Source organism: Zootermopsis nevadensis, unplaced genomic scaffold, assembly GCF_977971745.1.
Source record: "Zootermopsis nevadensis isolate Lab colony 2312 unplaced genomic scaffold, Znev_1.0 Znev_ptg000012l, whole genome shotgun sequence".
NCBI classification, from domain to species: Eukaryota; Metazoa; Arthropoda; class Insecta; order Blattodea; family Termopsidae; genus Zootermopsis; species Zootermopsis nevadensis.
In genome coordinates, this window is record NW_028259144.1 from 764,339 (window position 1) to 784,527 (window position 20,189).

Sequence of the window (20,189 nt, forward strand, 5' to 3'; positions counted from 1 at the left end):
CAAGTGTTGGTATTAATATTACAAGTGCCACATCCTTGGTGTGAACTATGAAGGTTCAAAAGAATGTATATAAATTATGTTCTATTATGTGTGATACTGACTCCAAAACAGAATAAAGTACAAAATGTGATACAGCACTGAATTTACACTTACTATAAACGTTATAGACTGTGAGTTTAATTTATGAAATATTAGTTTCAATAACTACAACAGCAGGTCCTGTACAAATTCTATTATAAAAAAAATCCTTAACTATATTACTTCTTCCACCTGACAGAAGACGGAAAACTGCAAATGTACATACTTAATTTGTAACTGGAATATACAATAATATACATACATCTTTATTACATTCCACGTATTCTTAAGTTAGCCAGATGGCAATAAGATGTAGAATAAGTCATAATTATACAATACACATAAGCACAATTTGTACTATTATATCAACATTAATTTTTCCTTGAATTTAAGTTTGATACTGTCTCGGCTGTCAACTGATAGCCATCAGAGGTTCAAAAATGTTATATTCTATAAAATCGCATGTGTTCATGACAAAAAACCACAATAAACACATATCACACTGCTAACCTTGTCTCCGTCAATTATCACCAATACATTACATTAACAGCGCAAGGAAACAAAGGGAATTCACTACCTAATTATTTATCTAAGAAGCACTCTATAATTTGACTAGTATATGACACTATTAGGTCCTGAGCAGACGTACAGTTTTTCGCAATGAAATAATTTCATTGACGATAAATAATACTAAAGCAACGAAACATGTATGCCCTTCCTTTCTATCGATTTTGGCAAGATGTAGGTCGCTCTGATCACAAACCCAGTTCTTAACGATTCCATTATGCCGTGATAGAAAAGAACTATTAAATTGGTTTTGTCGACGCGATTTACTTGTCTTTTACCACAGAATCCACAGGATTATCACTCCAAGAACAGAATTCCATCACTAGATATACTTCAGTTAAAGATGAGTTAATGTTTGTATTCATCCAGTGTTCCTCCAAGCGGAGTTTCTAGTGAATTTCAAGTAAGTGAAATTTTATGCTCTCACGGCGGTGAAGATGTCGATGGTGGACTTGTAGATTGTGACGCAACGTGGATTTGCTGCCTCCATCTCTTGGGCTCAAGGTGGATGTAGTATCTTCCTCTAAAGCGTAGGTACACACCTACAAGTTAATCCAGCAGACCACCACCAACACTTTCATGAATCTGCATTATTTTTGTTTGGCATCAAATCAGAGAAGGGCAAATTGGGCCCTTGAAGACATCCATTTCATTCGTATGGGTTGCCCAAGAAACCAATTTTCTTTATATCAGAGAATATGTTCTGTTGCACCAGACTTTTCATGTCAGATTATCAGAAATCCTGTAATATTATTTTGGTACATCACTTTTTTCAAGTGGTGAATGGGTACACATAAGTAATGATTAAAAGAGAATAAAGTAAAACAAAAAACTGAAGAAAAGTAAAGCTGTCCTGCTGTATGTCATGTTGGTGTTTAGGGGAGAGGAGGTATAGCTCCTACTCATTCTTAACCTTGGTACTAGACAGCCATGAGTGGTCAGCCTCACCCCGGCCACACTTTAAGCCCAGGAGAGGACCCCGGTATCTATTGGACAGGAGGCTCAGTGGGCTCCAGAGCCGGTATGGTTGCAGAGGCCAGAGGAAAAATCCTCTGCCACTCGGTCATCCTCACCTCATCCTACCATCCTACCTCAGCTCCAAGAACATGTGTAATATGTAAAACTGATCTTTTGGACTTTGTTAATCATCTAAACGACAACGAGAATAACAACAATACTAATACTCGCATGTAATTCTTGTCATGGACAACTTAAAGAGAACAGTTTTATGTATTTCATGCACCATCATCAGAGATTTTAAGATTTAGACTAGAGCAAAACGCTCCTTTCTTCTATCAAGGTCATTCAGCAAAAAAGTGTAACGAAGACGGGTCACAAAAATGTGTAAGATCAATATCAACAAATCGACAACAATGGTTACCTAGGAAACGTCATCTGTTTACTCGGCATACAATGAAAGGAAGGGGTTTAAAACACTTGACCGGGGCGTGATGCTGACCACTCACCCCCATCTAGTGCCGAGGTCAAGGAAGAGAGGAGCTATACCTTCACTCACCCCAAATGCCTACATGGCATATAGTGGGACAAACTTTACTTTTAACCACCCCCCCCCCCCTCGGTAGGGTTGGTTGCGTTTTAAAATCTTGAGTAAGAAACTAAACTAATCCCCCCCGAATGAACAAAGTGTAGTGATGATGAGACAAGATTTGTTTTAAAGACTCAGTTGTTTACCAGTGATCCATACTTATCTAACATCACCCCTGAGGTATGTGACAGCTCAGTATCACAATCTCATTATCATATCAGGCTTTATCTCTCAGTAAAGGAAGATTAGATTTAAGTTTAGATGGACATTGACAATACATCTTGGCCCTCTCATCTTATGGAGTGTGAGAAGCATAGGAAGATGAAGTGTTCTCTAGTTTGTTTTGAAAGCGAGGAAATATCCATTTGTAGCAGAATGCAACCAGATATATCACAGGATATGAAAAAAAACTCTCAGAGCTGAAATATAGTTAACTGTTCACTACAACAGAGAGGGATTGTCTGTTCATTTGCTTTTGTTTCAGCATGTTCTGTTAGTGAAATGACTGCCTTCTCTCCTGTCTTCATCAAGGGCACATGTATGGACATGTGCCCTGTAAGAGAACGTAAGTTGTAAGTAAACATGAAAAAAAAGTACAATGATAGTTTGATGTGTATGTAGTGGACTCATGTATGATATTTATTCACATTTGTCAAAACATCAGACAAAGCAAACAGAACTTGAAAATTTAACCTACATTTTGGTAGTGTTCTTTCACTTTATTAAAACACCGAACTTAACTTTCTTTGAACACTCTTTGGGATTCTACACACCAACTTCATTTAGTTAAGTTCGTTAACAGTTTACTTCTTTTGTACTGAATTATCATGTTCATTATTTGTTGCAGGAGAGAGAAAGAGGGTCTGCTGCATTTGTTGGAGTTACCCGCTGGTACTTCACTTCAGTCCACACCTACAGCCCACCCTTATCTCACAGTATGTCTAACACTGCAACTTAAAAAATGTACTATTTGACAGTATCTGCAGGACCATGCCTACTATTCTTACTGCAGACAGCATTTGATTTGCCCCTCACACTGGTCTGATTTACATTATTTACTGTTTGTCAAAACATATTAAATTAATGTTTAATATTATTATAACATGTTCATTTACCTAGACATACCCATGTATTATTTTTCATTATCTGTCAATTCTACAGTTTTGGAGAGTCTTTTTTGAAGATTGTTGTAAAATTCTTCATGTTCTAATCAATATACCCTAGGCCCTCTTCGTGTCACAGAATATAAAAACACCACTTGCACAGGTAAAGAGCTTCAGTCGCTCAGCCGCTGGTCATCACACACCACATCAGGATGAACTGCGGCCACCAGACATCCTTTACAAGACAGTGTGCCACCTTCTAACCAGGTATGTAATAACTGTCCATAGCATTCTTCTGGGCTGTGACACACATATGGTCTTGCAGATGTTTACCAACATTCTGGAGACGTGTATCACCTCCATCTTCAGAGCTGAAGATTCATTTTATTATGTTTGTGGTTTATTTAATAGTGCTGTCACTATATCAGCATTTGTTGTTTGAAGAAGGCTGTCTTCTTCACACTCACCACTGTGTAAACCTCAAATCCTGTTTGTTGTTTATCAGATCTAAGCTGCAGGTCTTGAATTAACACATTTATCAATTCTGGGATAATAATTAAAATCACGATGTGTTGCCATCCACTTAACGCTCGGTTCATATCATAACATAGTTATTTTCCTTAAATCTTTGTCTCCAAATATTTCCAATCATTATTCCTGCATCAGTAAGACACACTCATACAAAACAGGTAATCACTTTCCAAAGACTAAACATCTGATCTGAACTTGCTTACAAAACTTAATGGTTATTTTGCGGTGTTCACAGCACTGTTTTGCGACAGGGAGTGGACTGGTGCACAGTGTATGATTTTGTGTTTGACCGTCTGCGTGCAGTGCGACAAGACCTGGTGATACAAGGCCTGGGTTGTGTTGAGAGCATCCCAATTCTGGAACCAACTGTGCGCTTTCACAGCTATGCTGGCTACAGGTATGAGTGGTACTTTGCAACAGTTTAGTTCCTTAGGAACCTTTTAAACAAGGAAATGGATGATTGTGGAAGTAAAGCCACTGGAGAATGTCTCTTATTTCCTATAATTATTAAAAAAAAGTGGGAGCAACACTAGTACCACTTAATGCAGGGTCCTGAATTTTGTTGTAAGCACTCCCTTAAAAAAAATGTATTCTCTGTTAAGGTCATCTTTTGTATAATGTGAAACAATAAAGAAGTCTCAGAAAATTTGAGTTTATTTTTCCACTCGGCAGAGACAGGAAATAAATAAAGTATGGTAAATTTATTATACATATGCACTCTCACATGTCTTTCAGGTGCATGTGAGGAGGGGGGGGATACACATTGTTTTAATGTTGAAAATTATAGCACTGGAAAAAAGTTTGATATCATGTCTTGCAATAGTCCAGAGGCAAAAGCAGATCACCTAGTTGAATGATTATTATATTGAAAGTTCATTTTCTCTCTCTATACAGATGAAAACATTTAATTAGAAGGAAACAACACTTTTTGTTCAGTTCCATGGAATCAGAAGAAAGTGACTGTCATGTATGTTACAGCTTACTCACAGTATTCATGACCTTTCTAAGGAAAATCATGGAGACTCATATGAAGATACAAATTATGGTCTTTTAGGATCTGACTCCATGTAGTCTTATAGGTGGTTACCAACATTTCAGAGGAACATCAGGAGAGTCGCAACAAGACAATGAAACTGGGAACTTCTTACAAACAATTGTAGTCAACTGTCAACTTAAGTTCATAAAGTTCCTGGTTTGAATCTTATCCCTGGCTTCACATATTCAAAGGTACTATCACCCCCCCCCCCCCCCCACCCAATCTTCTAGAATTCACTGTCAATATTTATTCTCTTAACATATTCAATGAAACTGCAGTCAAGATATAAACCAGTCACTTCCTAAATAAAGGTTAATCCAACAGCGCATTATACTACCCTCCTCAGTGGTGTCACTTATAGTTCAGAGTGACGAACCAGTCATATGGTGTTTCAGACTATGTGCAGAACCACTATCAAAGTTTGAACCAGCAATCAATTGCACTCACTTATTGGAATGTCTGAAGCGACTCCTTGTGCTTTATGATGACTGCCACAACACTTCGAGTCTTGAAGTGAGAGCAGATATGGAGGCACTGTACTTACTGATGGGGCTTGGTAGCTACCAGACACTCAGTAGGGCGCTGCAACTACCAGGAGAATTAAGGTGAAGTGAAGTCAAGTGAAATGAAATATTCTACACAATTCAGATACAGCCAAATATTTTAATCATGAAGATATCCGTCTTCTGGGTTATTGCGCTGTGTAGTCTGGTCGATGTTAACCAACGTTTCAGAGGTCATACTGCCTCCGTCATCAGGGCGATCGCCTGATGCAGTATGACCTCTGAAACGTTGGTTAGCATCGACCAGACTACACGGTGCAACAACCCAGAGGACAGAAATCTTCATACTGTTCCATAATTTTCAAGTACAACCTCCTGTCCAATAAGTCCCGGGGTCCTTCCCTGGGGGTAAAGCATGGCTGGGGCATGACACTGGCCACTCACCCCTATCTAGTGCCACGGTTAAGCTTTTGTAGGAGCTATACCTTCTGCCCCCCCCCCCCCCAAGCACTTACATGGTGTGACAGAACAACTTTTTTTTTAATTTTCAAGTACTGTTATTCTTATCCCTAAGAAACAACAGGTCATTCAGTCAAGTAAAAACAGGGGCCACTTATATCTGAAGAATATTCAGTTGCAGGTATTTAGTTCTGTGAAAGAACAAAAACAAAGACAAACATAAGAATGAGGCAAGATTTTTAATATGTTTCAATAAATAAGGATCAGCTGAGATGAAACACTGGCCCTGTGAAAGGAGAGAATTTCAGACACGTCATGGTCGGATTCAAGGTGAAGTGCCAAGCCAAAAACTTGTGAAAAAAGTTTTGTCCAATGTTTGAACAAATCAGTCATGAAAAAGAAGTCTTCATCTGACATGAATGTACCTGGGCCATTAATGCACTGAATTATTAAAAGTAATGTGTACAGACATTAAGCCCTCAGCAGAAAATTAATAGTGACAGAGACATGTTAACCAACTGGAAATTTTTGAGCCCTGCTGTACATAAAATTTTGTAATGTCACTTCTGTGACTTTGTTATAGGTTATTATTTATCCTTTCTTTTTTTCACTTTTGCTGTTTATATAAACAAGTAAGGAAATGTATGCATAGCATAATAATACTGTCACATTCACCAGAATTATAACTTTGTGAGTAGCTTGGAAATTCCCTGACTGGGGATTCCTCACATAGGAATTTACTGACCTTTGCGCTTTGTAGCTAGAATAGATGACTCCCCATTAGTTTCACTGAAGGTGCAGGGCGACATTTGAAACACCTAAGCTTCCTCTCCAATAGACTAACGTAAGGATAAATCATACAGTTGAACTCTATAAATGCCCATGTTTCTGACATTTTGTTTCAGGCAGCACCCAACAGTAAAGACAGCATTTGCAATGTCACTGGCTCTGTGGTCTGGTAACTACGTACGTCTGTGTACTCTGCTGCCAAAACTTCCACCTCTCTTAAAGTGTGTTGCAGCTCAACAACTACCACTTGTTAGGAGGTGAGAAATTTTTTTTTTAATAATGAATTTGGAAGGTCATTGTGTTAAGTAGTCATAGCATGTTGAAGGAACCATTGTAACATATATTGCTGTTAAGACTGATGAAAACCACGGAAACTGTCAGTATGGAGAATTGATCTCTGGCTTAAGGTTTCTTATTGTTTCAGACATGCACTGCAGATAATGTCGTGTGCCTACAGCAGTCATAATCTCACATTTCCACTAAGCAGGCTTCAGACTTTATTACTTTACAAAACACATAAACAAGCAGAAAGTGATTGCAAGCGCTATGGCATCTCAGTGAAGGATAATGCTGTCATGTTTAATAAGGCAACTTTCCAGCCAAATGCACACGTGAGTTCAGCCACCCCAGTCGGAGGCATAAGCTCCAAATGGCTTATGAACACACTGTCTTCTTGCCTGATTTATAATTAATGGATGTACATCCATTAATTTTCATGCATGTTGAACAATGAATGTGCAAAAATGCATCTATCACCATTGCTATGTCTGTCCATTTACCTGGCTCTCTCTCTCTCTTTCTCTCTTCATCTGTCCATATTTAATGGCTTGAGAACTACCAAGTGGATGTTCATGAAATTTGATACTGGAGATTTTTACTAAAATGTTTAACAAATTAAAAAATTTTGGTTGAGATCGAACAATAGTGTCTTCCCACATGTGGCAGTGACCATGAAACCATGTGGGAAATCCTGAGTTGGACGAGAGGCATTGGATGCCCTGCCCATGCAAAGGCCACAGACCCCAGACAACTCTGATGTTACTGACACTGCTCACAAAGGTCAAGGGCATGTTTTTACAGATGAAACAGCCTCTTATAACTTCTTACAAGACAGCATTCATGAATAGATCATCTAGTCAACAAGATAACAAAAGTAGCACCATTATTACACTAGTGTACATTTCCCGACTTCTTATACCTAAGCACATATCAGTGTAATCATGCCTGTCTGACCTGTAGTATATGTGACTATTATGCCAGAAATGTTAATATTGGGAGATAAAAGTTCAAACAGTTGGTTAAGATACATGTCACCTGTAGGAGCCAGCGTAGCTCAGTCACTATAGTAACTGGCTACGGACTGGACAACCAGGATTCAACCCCGACAGGGGCAGAGGATTTTTCCTCTAGCCTCTGCATCCAGACTGGTTCTGGGGCCCACCCAGCCTCCTATCCAATGGGTACCGGGGTCCTTACCTGGGAGTAAAGTGCGGCTAGAGCGTGATGCTGACCGCTCACCCCCATCTAAAGCCAAGGTGGAGAATGAGTAAGAGCTATACCTCCTCTACCCCCAAGCGCCTACATGGTGTATAGTGGGACAGCTTTATGTTTACATGTCACCTGTTCAATTCTAACTTATTCCTTAATTACAATTGTTGTTCGGCTAGTCAGTTCTCTGTTCAATGCCATCTAAAGCTCCATCACATTGATCACTAATTTCCACCGTTCAGTTTGCCACTTTATTCCCTAATCCCTTCATCAATTTTAAATGTGACCACCCCATTTACACCTTGATCTTTCATGTGGTTTCTTGCAATGAGTTCAGATCAGATTTTGTATGTATTTCTCATTTACCTCATACATGCTTTCAATTACTACATTTATATTTAAAATTGCTACCAGACGATAAATGTTTCAGGAATTATTTATAAATTTTAAAGCCCAGCATCGTCTGTGTGTTTCTACTTTCAATACACATATAGTAACTCACCTTTCTTTCTTTCTTTCTTTTTTTGATATGCAGGGTCCTTGTTTGTATGTCGAGTGTGTGGACATGGCACTACAGTCAGTTGACTTGACAGAACTTCTGTTGCTCAAAGATCGTGCACCAGAACCAACAGAAACTGTGAAATAAGGGATTTAGTTTTATTAATATGTCAGCAGGATAAAAAGAAGATGGGATTCTTGTTACAGAAAATTCTTGCATGAAGTAAGGCCTATGACATTGATTGAAGACTTAAGAGAATTGGAAACTGTGAAGAGTTGCAGAATTTTGTTTCAAATTATAACCTGAAACTAACATTCTTATACTTTGAATTATTTAAGGCATAATCACTTATATTTTTAATTAGACAACCAAAAGGATATTCAAGAATGTGAATATATAATAATTTAATTACTAAACATTCCTTATAACAAGACGCCAAATACAGGAATTTGTCGAGTGCCTAACAGCCACACACACTGCAATTCCTTGCCAACTGTGCGTCTCTACTTTATATACAAATAATAAATTGCTTTTATAATGTGATGCCAATTTATTAGTGTAGTGGATTCCTAGTCTCTATACATTTACACTGATATATGTAGCACTATGTAATGTAAAAAAATATACATTATAAGAAGTGACATAGCTTTTGATTACATGCAAAATGGGCCCAAAATAACATATCTACAGGCATGATTAAGAAATGGTTTCATCAAGGGATCACTAAAGTAGCCAGTTTAAAGATTATTATTATTTGACTTTGGCAGTTGAATGAGAACCACTGTATATCTTATACTGAAATATATACAAAACATCATAACTAATTAATTGAACAGGATTGTGTACAGAATTTGACAGGCTATTTAGTTGCTGAAATGTTTGATACCACCTACATGACTATCAGTTTGAATACACAGTATCACAGAAATAAGAATATGTAGGTCCTGAAAAAGAAATATGCAAAGTAATTCTCTTCACTTTCTAAGTACACTACCACATTTTTACAGAACGGCTTCTGCATGACTAGGGAGTGATGAGGCAGTTATCACACTTCTCAGAAGTAGGTTATCATGGCACATGGCTGACACTTTTTAATTTGGTGTCCTCATATACTTAACATAGTGTAATGTGTCTTATTACACATTATCTTCTCCAGTAGCTGATATGCTACTCCAAGAAATTAAAATAGAATCCTGTGCAAATGAAATAAAATATCATATACACAGCTGTAAGTATTTTGTATATTTATTTAAATATTTTAATTGAATTATAGTCAGACTGAACATGAATACTCAGGGAATGCCCAACAACAGTAAGGGATGTAAATTCACATTTGTCACTGATGTACACCATTGCAAACACTTAATTTCTTCTTAATATTATCCACAATATTTCTTGAATTAAATGTTATTTCTTTCTTAGAGCCTATTAATGATTATTCACTAACAAGCCCTGAATATAAACAACAACCTTCTTGTCTTAAAACTAACAAACATTACACACACCACTTGTTTCTTCTTTATGTAAAAGCAAAACATTACTTAAAATTCATTATTACATTTCAGCTCTAACTATGAGATGAAAGAATACAATAATATTGCATTAATATTGATAGTAAAACACTTGTCCTCTTAATTTAATTAAAATACAAATTACCACACTCATACAAAAAATTAGCTTATAAAGTGACTTGAGTAGTCTTCTTATACTCAAGACCTTCATCATCAAAACACATTACAATATATAATTACAATGCTCTGTCCAGAGATCTGTGGCCTGTGTCTGCATTCTAATCATCAAGAGGATGAGTTCTTGCTGTCGGCATGTATCATATTCAGTCAGCCACAGTAATGCTACCTCCATCTTCAGGGAAGTCAAAACTGGAGGCACTAAATTCCTTTAAGAAGTCTATAACCATCTACGGAATGACACAATGTCACAATACAGAAGACCACTGTTGACACCTTCACTGCCATGAAAACATCAAATCTCACATAATATAAATGTCATTTTCTGAAAGGAAAACTGTATCACAATGCACTTGTACAACAGTGGTGTACACTTTGCTTCACCTAACACAATGAAATGTAGTTCTTTAAAACAATGAAGTAATAAATTGGTAGGGTAACACCAGATCAGACAGTAATTTCAGGTGACAACAGAATTCAGCTGCAAACAATAAAACAGTTGATATGGCTTTTTCCTGAAAAACCTAAGTAAAAGAAACATATGTATCGTTTATAACGTTCTAATCTCATAGTGAATCATTTGTTGCTATAAACAAATAAAATATTTACACACTTTTTCCACAATCCATACCACATACAATGGGGAAGAAAAAAGTAAGTCAATTGAAGGTATTGTAATCATGTATGGCTTCCCTCACTTATTTGTTATCCAAACCAACACTCATTCCAATGTTCCTTAACCCAATGAGAATTTACATTTCATTCCAAATCAAGTTCATTACACCAAAAACAAAAATGCCTTGAAGAGCTGATGGTCATTCAGATATTAAAAAAAGAAAACTGGAGTGATCATTACCATGATGAAACAATATTACTGGAAAGATCACAACTACCAAAACAGAGCTCTGAATTATTCATTTCCTGTTGCAGAGCTTCCTAACCCATTTGCCATATGTGTGCGGCAATGTCTCTGTAAATTATGTTTTTGAGAAAACTCTTTGTTACAAACTTTGCAAATATACTGTTTTTCTTTGTTATGAATCTGCTGATGAGAGGCAAGATGTCCACTTCTAGAGAATGCTTTGTTACATATATCACACGTGTATGGCTTCTCTCCGGTGTGAATACGATAATGAAGCTTCAAAACACCTTTCAACAGGAATTTCTTGTTACATATATCGCAAGTGTACGTCTTCTCTCCCGTGTGAATCAGGCGGTGTATAGCAAGATTCCCACTTTTAGTAAAACATTTGCTGCATAGGTCGCATTTGTACGGTTTCACTCCAGAGTGGGTACGATAATGTTCTCTGAGAACGTCTTTTTTTGAGAAACACTTGTTACAAATGTCACAACTATATGGCTTCTCTCCAGAATGGGTGCGTCCATGTTTCACAAGGTCTCCAACACGTAAATAGGTTCTTCCACAAAGTTCACAAAAGTAACGTTTCTCTCCCTTATCCGTTATTAAATACTTGTATAATTTTACACCAGTCTTCATATTTCTCCTGTATTCTGATATTAAAATGTTGCTTAGGAAGCTAGTGCCCTTAGGTACATTGAAAGGACTTGGAAGCAGCTGAGATGAACTGCCTCCAGCTACAGTGTCTTCCTGTATCACAGCCATGTGATCCACACTACAAAATAATGATAGCCATTCTGTTAATAGTGATGAGTTGTAATGTGACAACCTGGTGAATGAAGATTGCTGTCTGCTATGTTGTTGTACCGTGTAGTCTAGTAGAAGTTAAACGGATATTTCAGAAGTGCTTGCCTGCATCATCAGGGTGACAAGCTGTGCACAAGCAATCAGTTAATCCCTTATACATGACATACTCATTGTCCTTATGATGGGGAATGCAAGCACCTCTCAGCAATATCAGTAAACTTGTACTAGTCCTCACAGGATAAGAATCTAGAAGCCAGCCACCTTCATACTTGCCACTGTAGGAACCTAAATCTCAACTCTGTTAACCTTTTATCAGAACATAATCATAAATTCTGGATACCATCTTGTTAAAGTTTGAAGGATTCTGATGACAGTGTGACACATTGTGTAGAATTCATTTTTGGACTATATCCATTGCTTAGATGTTTTTAAAACTATAAAATTTCAGATGTTGGTTGTACTTCCATCTTCAAGTGACAAATAGGACAAAACCCTAATCACTTTTTTAAGACATACATCCTGCTGTGTGTTAATCGTTTGGTTGACAGTGCATCTACACAACAATATTTGATTATAGTTTCAATGTTTGTTAACAATCTACTACATATTTCAACCTTAAATTATCATCCTCAGGTAGTTCTATTTAAGTGTTCAAAAGTAGCAAGTATGACAGCTGAAGTTTGTACAAATTTTCTGTTGCTGACTTTATAATGTAATGGACTGTCTTAAGCAGCTGGTGAAGCTAATCATAAACCTGGAATGACTGACTGAACCAGAGGCATAAGCTTTTGTCCTCCTGTCACTCAGAGAAGGTAGTAGAACTACCTATCCAATGGACATAATCCATAAACAAAGTTTCATACTTTTTTGTGTTTACATATTAACACACTATACATACTTACTTCTCAGGACCAACTTCATGTTCATCTAATGTGACTTCATTTTTATGTTGATCGTCTTGACAGTCATCCCAAGACTCTTCCTAGAACAGAAACCACATCAGTTTACAAACTCTATAAAAGATTCACCATTACACATATTGACCCCTCTACCATTCACATTCCCACATTATATTTTTATAATATTTATTTTAACATTATTCCTCCATATCTACATCCATGTCACAAGGGACAATCTTTCACATGGTTTTGCAATGAAAATATTCTTATAAATACTGAAAGATGTATCTATTCCATTAATCTATTTACTATAAGTATTTCTAATTCTTCACAATGGTGGTTACGCAAAATTATAAATACTTACCACTTCCTGTTTCACTGCAACAAATGTAAATGGTTCTAACACATCTTCCATTTTTGCAGTAGTGTCTTGATCCTCACTTGGCGAAGATGTTGGCCGAGAATCAATATCTGAGTCACATTCTTCTTTAATTACATCCATAATGTATTGGTTTGTCCTACAAGTCCAATCTTTCAGTCTCAATCAGCTAACCTAACCTCTGAAGGTAAAACAGATAAATACTTCACAGAATAGTATATGAGTTTCTGACTTCTTTACAGACACGTAAAATGTAAATTTTGAACACTAGTAACATAAACATATGGTACAGTATCTGAATATGAGTGCTTCACAAATCTCACTTCTGAACTTTACAAATAAATTATTTCCAGTGCTACGAAAGAGACTGAAAAGAATACAGAGTTTCATAAAACAAAATATTATATTTGGTCAATAGGAAAAACAAACATATGAGGCTCTGAGAAGAGCAGTCTCAGTGGCTTTAATGAAACAGTCAAAAACTCAAACTATATAGCATCAATGTTCGATAACAGACACTGATAGGATCATCAGGAGACTCCTTCCCTTTGTTAAGAGAACATGTGAGCAAAGAATAATTCTTGAAAAAAGAAAGAAAAATATGAAGTTAAATAAGTCACATGATGGTATATAATATAAGCTGCACTCAGAATGTTCATTTCATAGGAAATGCTACATGTACAACAATAAAAGTGGGCTTATAGTAATGTATCAATCTACAGATAGCCCAAAAAGTGAAAACATATAATACTATGCAAAATACCAATTCACTTATTCTAATATTTTATACTGCATACACCCGTCGATGGCTGAATGTAGCCAAAACTAGTAGTGTATTTAAATGATGTTTTAAATCTTTTAATATTATTTTATTATTATAATTGTGAGTGACTGTAACTTTTAATATATATTCTAATATTTTATGTTAATGTATCTGGTACATCAAACACTATGGAAGGCAACAGAAGACATGTTGTCACCAAATTTGCAGCCATTTTATGAAAATGAGATGAAATCAGCACAAACTGCCACAACATAACTGGGCACAAATATAATTAAGAACGGGTACGTGCACCTAGACAGACTGTTTTCTTTGCTATATGCAACTAGTAACTGAATTTAGTTGCTGTACACTACTATATGGTTCTTGCACACAGCTTATCACATAAAAGAAACTCCATAAATTTGCTGGCATGTCAAAATTCAATTTGCTGATATGCAAACCATAAAGTCCCATAATTTCATACTGTAATATCTGTCATTTTGCTAAACCTAAAGAGGTTAAAAGGCCACTGAAGAATGTACTTAACTGTTACTTTTTTGATATGTCAGAAACACTATACAAATACCACTGGAGAACTTATCTCCAAATCTCCTTAACAAGAATACATACATTACCCGAATATATATAAGAATATAAATAACTTTCCGTTTCTGTCATGCTTAATATTTTCATCTCCGGATTTTAAAAACCCTTGTCATTTATAGTTTTAACAATCAACAAATATTAATTTCCTACGGATAAACGAAAATACATAACATCCATTAACCTTCATCACAACATCCTTGATCATTACAGTGCGATATTATCAAATAGGCTGTGACAAAGTTATATAATACTGATCCCTGTTCCTGTCGAAAGAAATCCAAATTACTGTTTTAGTGGACACTGCAGCATTTATAACACAAAAATTTCAAAAATTGGCGAAAAATATAAAAAAATAATAGGTTTTGAAAAAGTTCGAAACTGAACAAATTTTCAAAATCACAAAACTTTTAAAATAAAAAAAATATATACGAAAATTTCCAAAATTGACTACAGGCCTAAGAAAATTACATATGTCCGAAAATGTTCGAAATTAAAAACTTGCATGCAACTGTAAACTGTCAATTGACAGATATTCTCTTTGCTGATGATACAAGGTTCATTAATACACATCCAGAATTTCATTATCTTCAAAATATCATAAATGTCCTTGGCAACGTAAACAAAAGGTTTAAAGCTAACAAACCGGTACTGAATTTTGATAAAAGAAGCTATATAAACATTCCTACTAAGAACAATACAGGCCCTGGTTTAACTGAGGTAGTAGAAGCAAAGAAATTACAACGGACTTCAAATTGACAGTAACTTCAATTGGAAGAAACACTCTGAATATATTATTCCCACACTGAACTCTGCATGCTCTGACATGAGGACAGCTGTACCACTCATGAAAATAAGATACTTTAAAATTAATTTACTTTCCATACTTCCACTCTGTACTACCATATAGATTAAAGTTCTGGGGAAATTTAACAGGCAGTAATAAAGTATTTTACATCCAAAAGAAAATTATTAGAATAATGACAGGTGCTTAAAGCAAAGTCTCTTGTATAATATTATTTCAGGAATTTACTATACTTCCTCCTGCAAGTAAATGCATATTCTCCTTACTATCATTTGTGGCGGAAAACTTGGACGTATTTAAAAGAAATACAAATGCACAAAATTTAAACATAACATGTAAATATAACCTTCACATGAAAAATACTAACCTCAAATATCAAAAAGGAATATACTATACAGGTATCAAGTTATTCAATAATCTTCCACCTACAATTAAAAGCTTATAACACCAAAGAAAAAAAACTGCTCAAGCCTGCATTAAAAGATTTGAACCAGGTAGCTCGATCCCCAATGGGGGAAGAAGAGTTTTCTGCTAGCCCATGCACCCAGACAGGTTCTGGGGCCCACCCAGCCTCCTGTCCCAGGGGTAAAATGTGGCTGGGACGTGATGCTAACCACTATCTATAGCTGAGGTTAAGAATGAGTAAGGAGCTATACCTCCACTCCCCTGAAGTGCCTATATGGTGTATAGTGGGGCAGCTTTACTCTACTCTATAGATAATTTTATCTCTGTTGGCAACACTTAAGCTTTATGTATATCTATATGTGAAATATGTTCTGTACTTTTATTATGACCATATTCTACATCCTTTGGGATAGCACAAAGCAGGATATATGGAATGTAAATAAATTGTAAGTCAAACTCTTAACTCACATTATTCCTTTAGCAAACTGAATGTGGAAAAATTATGTAGTCACATAAACTGAGGAACCTGAATATTATGACAAGTAAAGCTGTCCCACTACACGCCATGTACATCATTTGGGGGGAGTAGAGGTATAGCTCCTAATCTCTCTTGACCTCAGCATTGCAAGGGGGTTAGTGTATCAGTAAAAATTTATAAGAACAGAAATATCTCTTGATAAAAAACTATAACTTCAAAGTAATACCTACAAACTGTTACCTATAGTACTAACCTTATATCACTTTTTAATGCTCAGATTAGCCAGTTGTAAAGCTCAGGCATTCCACACACAGTCTTCAATCAGCATAACCTAGCGCAGACACGCCAATTCTGAAAAAGCAAAGTTTTAATGACTCACAAGCAACTATCATTTTCAGAGAACATTCTTTCGTTATGTCACAAGAATACTAAATTTACATACAACTCATCAAATATAGACTATATATGTAATCTGCTGAATAATTTTATAGAAAAGAATATTAACATTACAAGGGCAGAATAACATGCCACAAGCAAAAATGGTGGCGTGGGGATGTTAATAACAGCTGCTGAAATTTTGTTTTCTGTACCTGAAAGCAATTGAATGTTTTCATGTTATTAAAATTAAGCTTCTCACTTTCCACAATATGCATTTATATGCATGCATGGAAATTTACAGTAAACCCAATATAACAGCAGCAATGTTCATAACCACACCAAGTATTTCTGTAATTTATTACTTACTTGCCACAATTTATGTCCAGAATTTTATTTAAAGAAAAACTATGTGTATGGAACGCACCAATTGGACAATTTATACAACGTGAAATACTATATATGTACCAAAAATTCATGTAAATTGAAGAGGGCGCAACAGAAATAAAAATGCAAGGCTCCTATAACCTGCAAATTCGTGAAACAGTAGTAGGCCTATCAGCAACCAACGGTTCGCATACTTGCGTAAAATACGGGTGTCAAACCTCTCTCTGACTTTCAATAACTCTTATTTTAACACGTACAAAAAATGTTTAAAATAAATGTAAGCAGAGGATAATGGGGTATACATTAACTGGTAAAATATTAGCACTGGAATCGTTGTTGTGAAGTTGCCTAGGCTACCTTCTAATTTTTCAAATGGAACCTTTTTAATTTTCAAGCCACATTTCCATCAGATCTGAAACGTGTTCACACAACACAATTTCTGAGACACCGATATTGAGATGTCACTGGTCGCTGATTTCTGCGGTTCACACAGGATGAATAATATTAAACACAACCTGAAAATACCGTTAACATAAACCACTTGCAGCCAGCAAACTCGAGAAATCGACAACACATATCACCAAACCAAATTGAAATAAATCCTGAGTAACATGACCAGAGCCATCTTCCCCGAGACACGCTCGCAAACATAGCGAACAGAAATTACAAACACAAAACTTACATACGGAAAGAACACATAAGCTTTACAAGGAATAGAAAAAACTTCTCGAGATTGCAAACATAGATTAAAGTGACAGGTACATAACAAATATGACGAAGGCTACACGTATCGTCCTTCTGCACTTCTAGTCAAAATTTGGAATGCAATGTGAAGATAACAGATTTACAAATTTATATATAAATTAATGTTTATTTTATGTTCTTCAATATTTTAGGAGTTTTTGGCATTGTTCCAAAATTCAATTAACAATATAACACTTTAAAAATTAAATGTTTTCATTGTGTCAATGAGAAATGTATCTAATTACACTGTCAGTGACAGAAGCCATTCTAATTTGTCTCGTTTTCTTGAACAGTATAGTAGGATGACACCATTTTTTTTGTAATTTCATTTACATTAATCATATATAAACACATTCACTCCTCAATGGCCCCTCAGTATTTCATACATTGTTATCAAATAACCTATGAGCTATGTTATCTTACCTAATAATAAAAAATATACTCTTCTGTACTTCATAATTTGTAGTTAATGTGGCAAGCACAATACAAATACATAATTTCTTTTGAAGTTATATTTTATCAAATTATTAATCACCCTTGCATCAGTGTAAGAAAATGGTACCATATTGGCTGAGGTGAATGTCAAGGAGCATGATACTAGAATGAATTTAACAGTACATAACACTTAGGAACAATTTTATATATATTATTACTTTATTTTCTGCATGAAGCATACAGACATTTGCAGCTATATTTTTTCACAGTTCACTAGGTGGAAGACATGTAAAATGAAAGAAAATGATTTAATAAATACAATTAATGTCAATGTGATGATTAATAGAGGAGTTAAAAATGCACAAAAATAAAAAAAATCTAAAAGCACAGATCATATACAAAAATACTTTAACTGCACAATCACTCTCACAGGTCTGTTTAATTTCTATGTGTTGTTCCAGTTGTAATATTCCTCAATCATCACTTATCTAAATTAAACAAGCACAGCATCTTAACTCTTTGCAGTATCAATAATGGACCAAAAACCATTATTTCTCTCATTTCACCTCTACATTCTCCATTTTCCAGGAAACATGGCAGCTAGCTGAAGGTACTTGCTTTATGCAATGAAATTTTATCAGATTTTAATTGTTTTCAATCATTTCATTTTTTTATTGAATATATACATGTTGTCAGATATGCCATAAAATAAATTATTATTAAACTATATAACCCCTTCAAACATGTGCATCAGTGAAAAAACATTCTCCTCCAATTTCAAATCCATACAGGAATTTTCCTTAATATCATGCATGCATCATCAGCTTAAACATATCTATCAAAAGCAGTATCTCACATTCAACAGTTAGCAGCCTGTAATCTAATTCATATATTTCATAAACATATTTCTGCTGTGATTATAATAAAAATTGTCCTGTTCTATATCTCACATTATAAGCATTGCATATTCTGAATAGAATTTCAGAAATAATTTCTCTCTTAAGTCAGAGAAAGAAAACATAACACACTAAAATTACAAAATTAAAGAATATAATCTCAATAGTATGTGACGTACTTTGACTATAAATGTGAACACTTTCAAGTCTTAATTAATGGCATTTTCTTGTATGAGGACTTATACAGAAACAACATTATTATAGGTATTTTGTGTGTACATAAAGAAACCATTAATTGTGTTAACTTTTCAGAAGATCTACTACCATATCTGTAGTCCAAAATATTAGCTATCTACAGTTCATTAATATCACATATTTCTTTCCTTCTCGTTGCACTGAATTTAAAAAAAATTATAATTTCTAAAGCACATGAGAGAAAATATACATAAATGATCATTTTACACAAAATAAATATGAAATGCAAATAAGCATCAGGATAATAATTCCGGAAAAACTATAAATCTTACTACCACAATCAGTGTCCTAATATTAACCAGTATTATGGTACATCACCCACAAATCTGCATCCTAATAAATAAGTTATTTCAATTAATGTATGAGGTAATAATATATACGTATTTATAGAAATAACATTTTTGTATTTTTAAATATGAAAAGGATAAATGGAATCATCTAAGTCAAAAGACACAAAAGGATCCGAAAAATTCAAACACTTCTCATCAATGAACAAAATGTGAGATACAGCATAAAATCTGTTCAATAAAAACAAACCACAGCTCCTGGAAATAAAGGCTATCCTGGATTTAAAAACAGCTCAATAAATTAGCTGTCAGTGAATGTGAATACACCACCAGAATTAAATTTCATGTGCAGTATTTCAATGCTTATGGAATAATGCAAGAGATATATTTTTTCCCCAGCTTGAAAAACCTCTCTCCAATCTCCTACTTAGTAAGATTTTCTTCCTCTGCAGTTTCAGTCACTGATAAGTTGAAAAAATATCAACACAGACGAAAAAATGATCCCCATATTGTTTGTGCACAAAC

The 20,189-nt window shown here is 35.2% G+C and overlaps 2 protein-coding genes across 6 annotated transcripts in view; one reads left to right on the top strand and one right to left on the bottom strand.

Moving 5' to 3' along the window:
* LOC110833360 (uncharacterized) overlaps positions 1-20,189 on the bottom strand; it is a 30,462-nt gene that overhangs the window by 4,788 nt on the left and 5,485 nt on the right. Inside the window, exons 5-8 of the mRNA XM_022071344.2 lie at positions 13,217-13,396; positions 12,856-12,935; positions 11,201-11,921; positions 924-1,034 (exon numbers count right to left, since the gene is read on the bottom strand). Of these exons, the coding sequence (XP_021927036.2) occupies positions 924-1,034; positions 11,201-11,921; positions 12,856-12,935; positions 13,217-13,396 (1,092 nt within the window). The remainder of the gene's footprint in view (positions 1-923; positions 1,035-11,200; positions 11,922-12,855; positions 12,936-13,216; positions 13,397-20,189) is intronic.
* LOC110833359 (SAC3 domain-containing protein 1) lies at positions 907-9,240 on the top strand. 5 transcript variants are annotated; one of them, XM_022071338.2, is made up of 9 exons: positions 907-1,048; positions 2,676-2,763; positions 3,039-3,126; positions 3,458-3,561; positions 4,061-4,222; positions 5,257-5,466; positions 6,729-6,869; positions 7,037-7,223; positions 8,636-9,240. In XM_022071338.2, exons 2-9 carry the CDS (start codon positions 2,693-2,695, stop codon positions 8,744-8,746), a joined length of 1,074 nt encoding a protein of 357 aa, XP_021927030.1. In that variant the 5' UTR covers positions 907-1,048; positions 2,676-2,692; the 3' UTR covers positions 8,747-9,240. The 5 variants fall into 5 exon arrangements, with proteins under 5 accessions (XP_021927030.1, XP_021927032.1, XP_021927035.1 ...); XM_022071340.2 differs by having other exon boundaries at positions 2,676-2,756; XM_022071339.2 differs by having other exon boundaries at positions 1,038-1,175.

What these genes read in the sequence shown, in the direction of transcription:
- LOC110833359 (XM_022071338.2), top strand. Translation starts at nt 2,693, where the DNA reads ATGACTGCCTTCTCTCCTGTCTTCATCAAGGGCACATGTATGGACATG. An exon ending in GTGTGCCACCTTCTAACCAG is followed by an intron (nt 3,562 to 4,060) that starts GTATGTAATAAC and finishes CGGTGTTCACAG; the next exon opens with CACTGTTTTGCGACAGGGAG. An exon ending in CACAGCTATGCTGGCTACAG is followed by an intron (nt 4,223 to 5,256) that starts GTATGAGTGGTA and finishes ATGGTGTTTCAG; the next exon opens with ACTATGTGCAGAACCACTAT.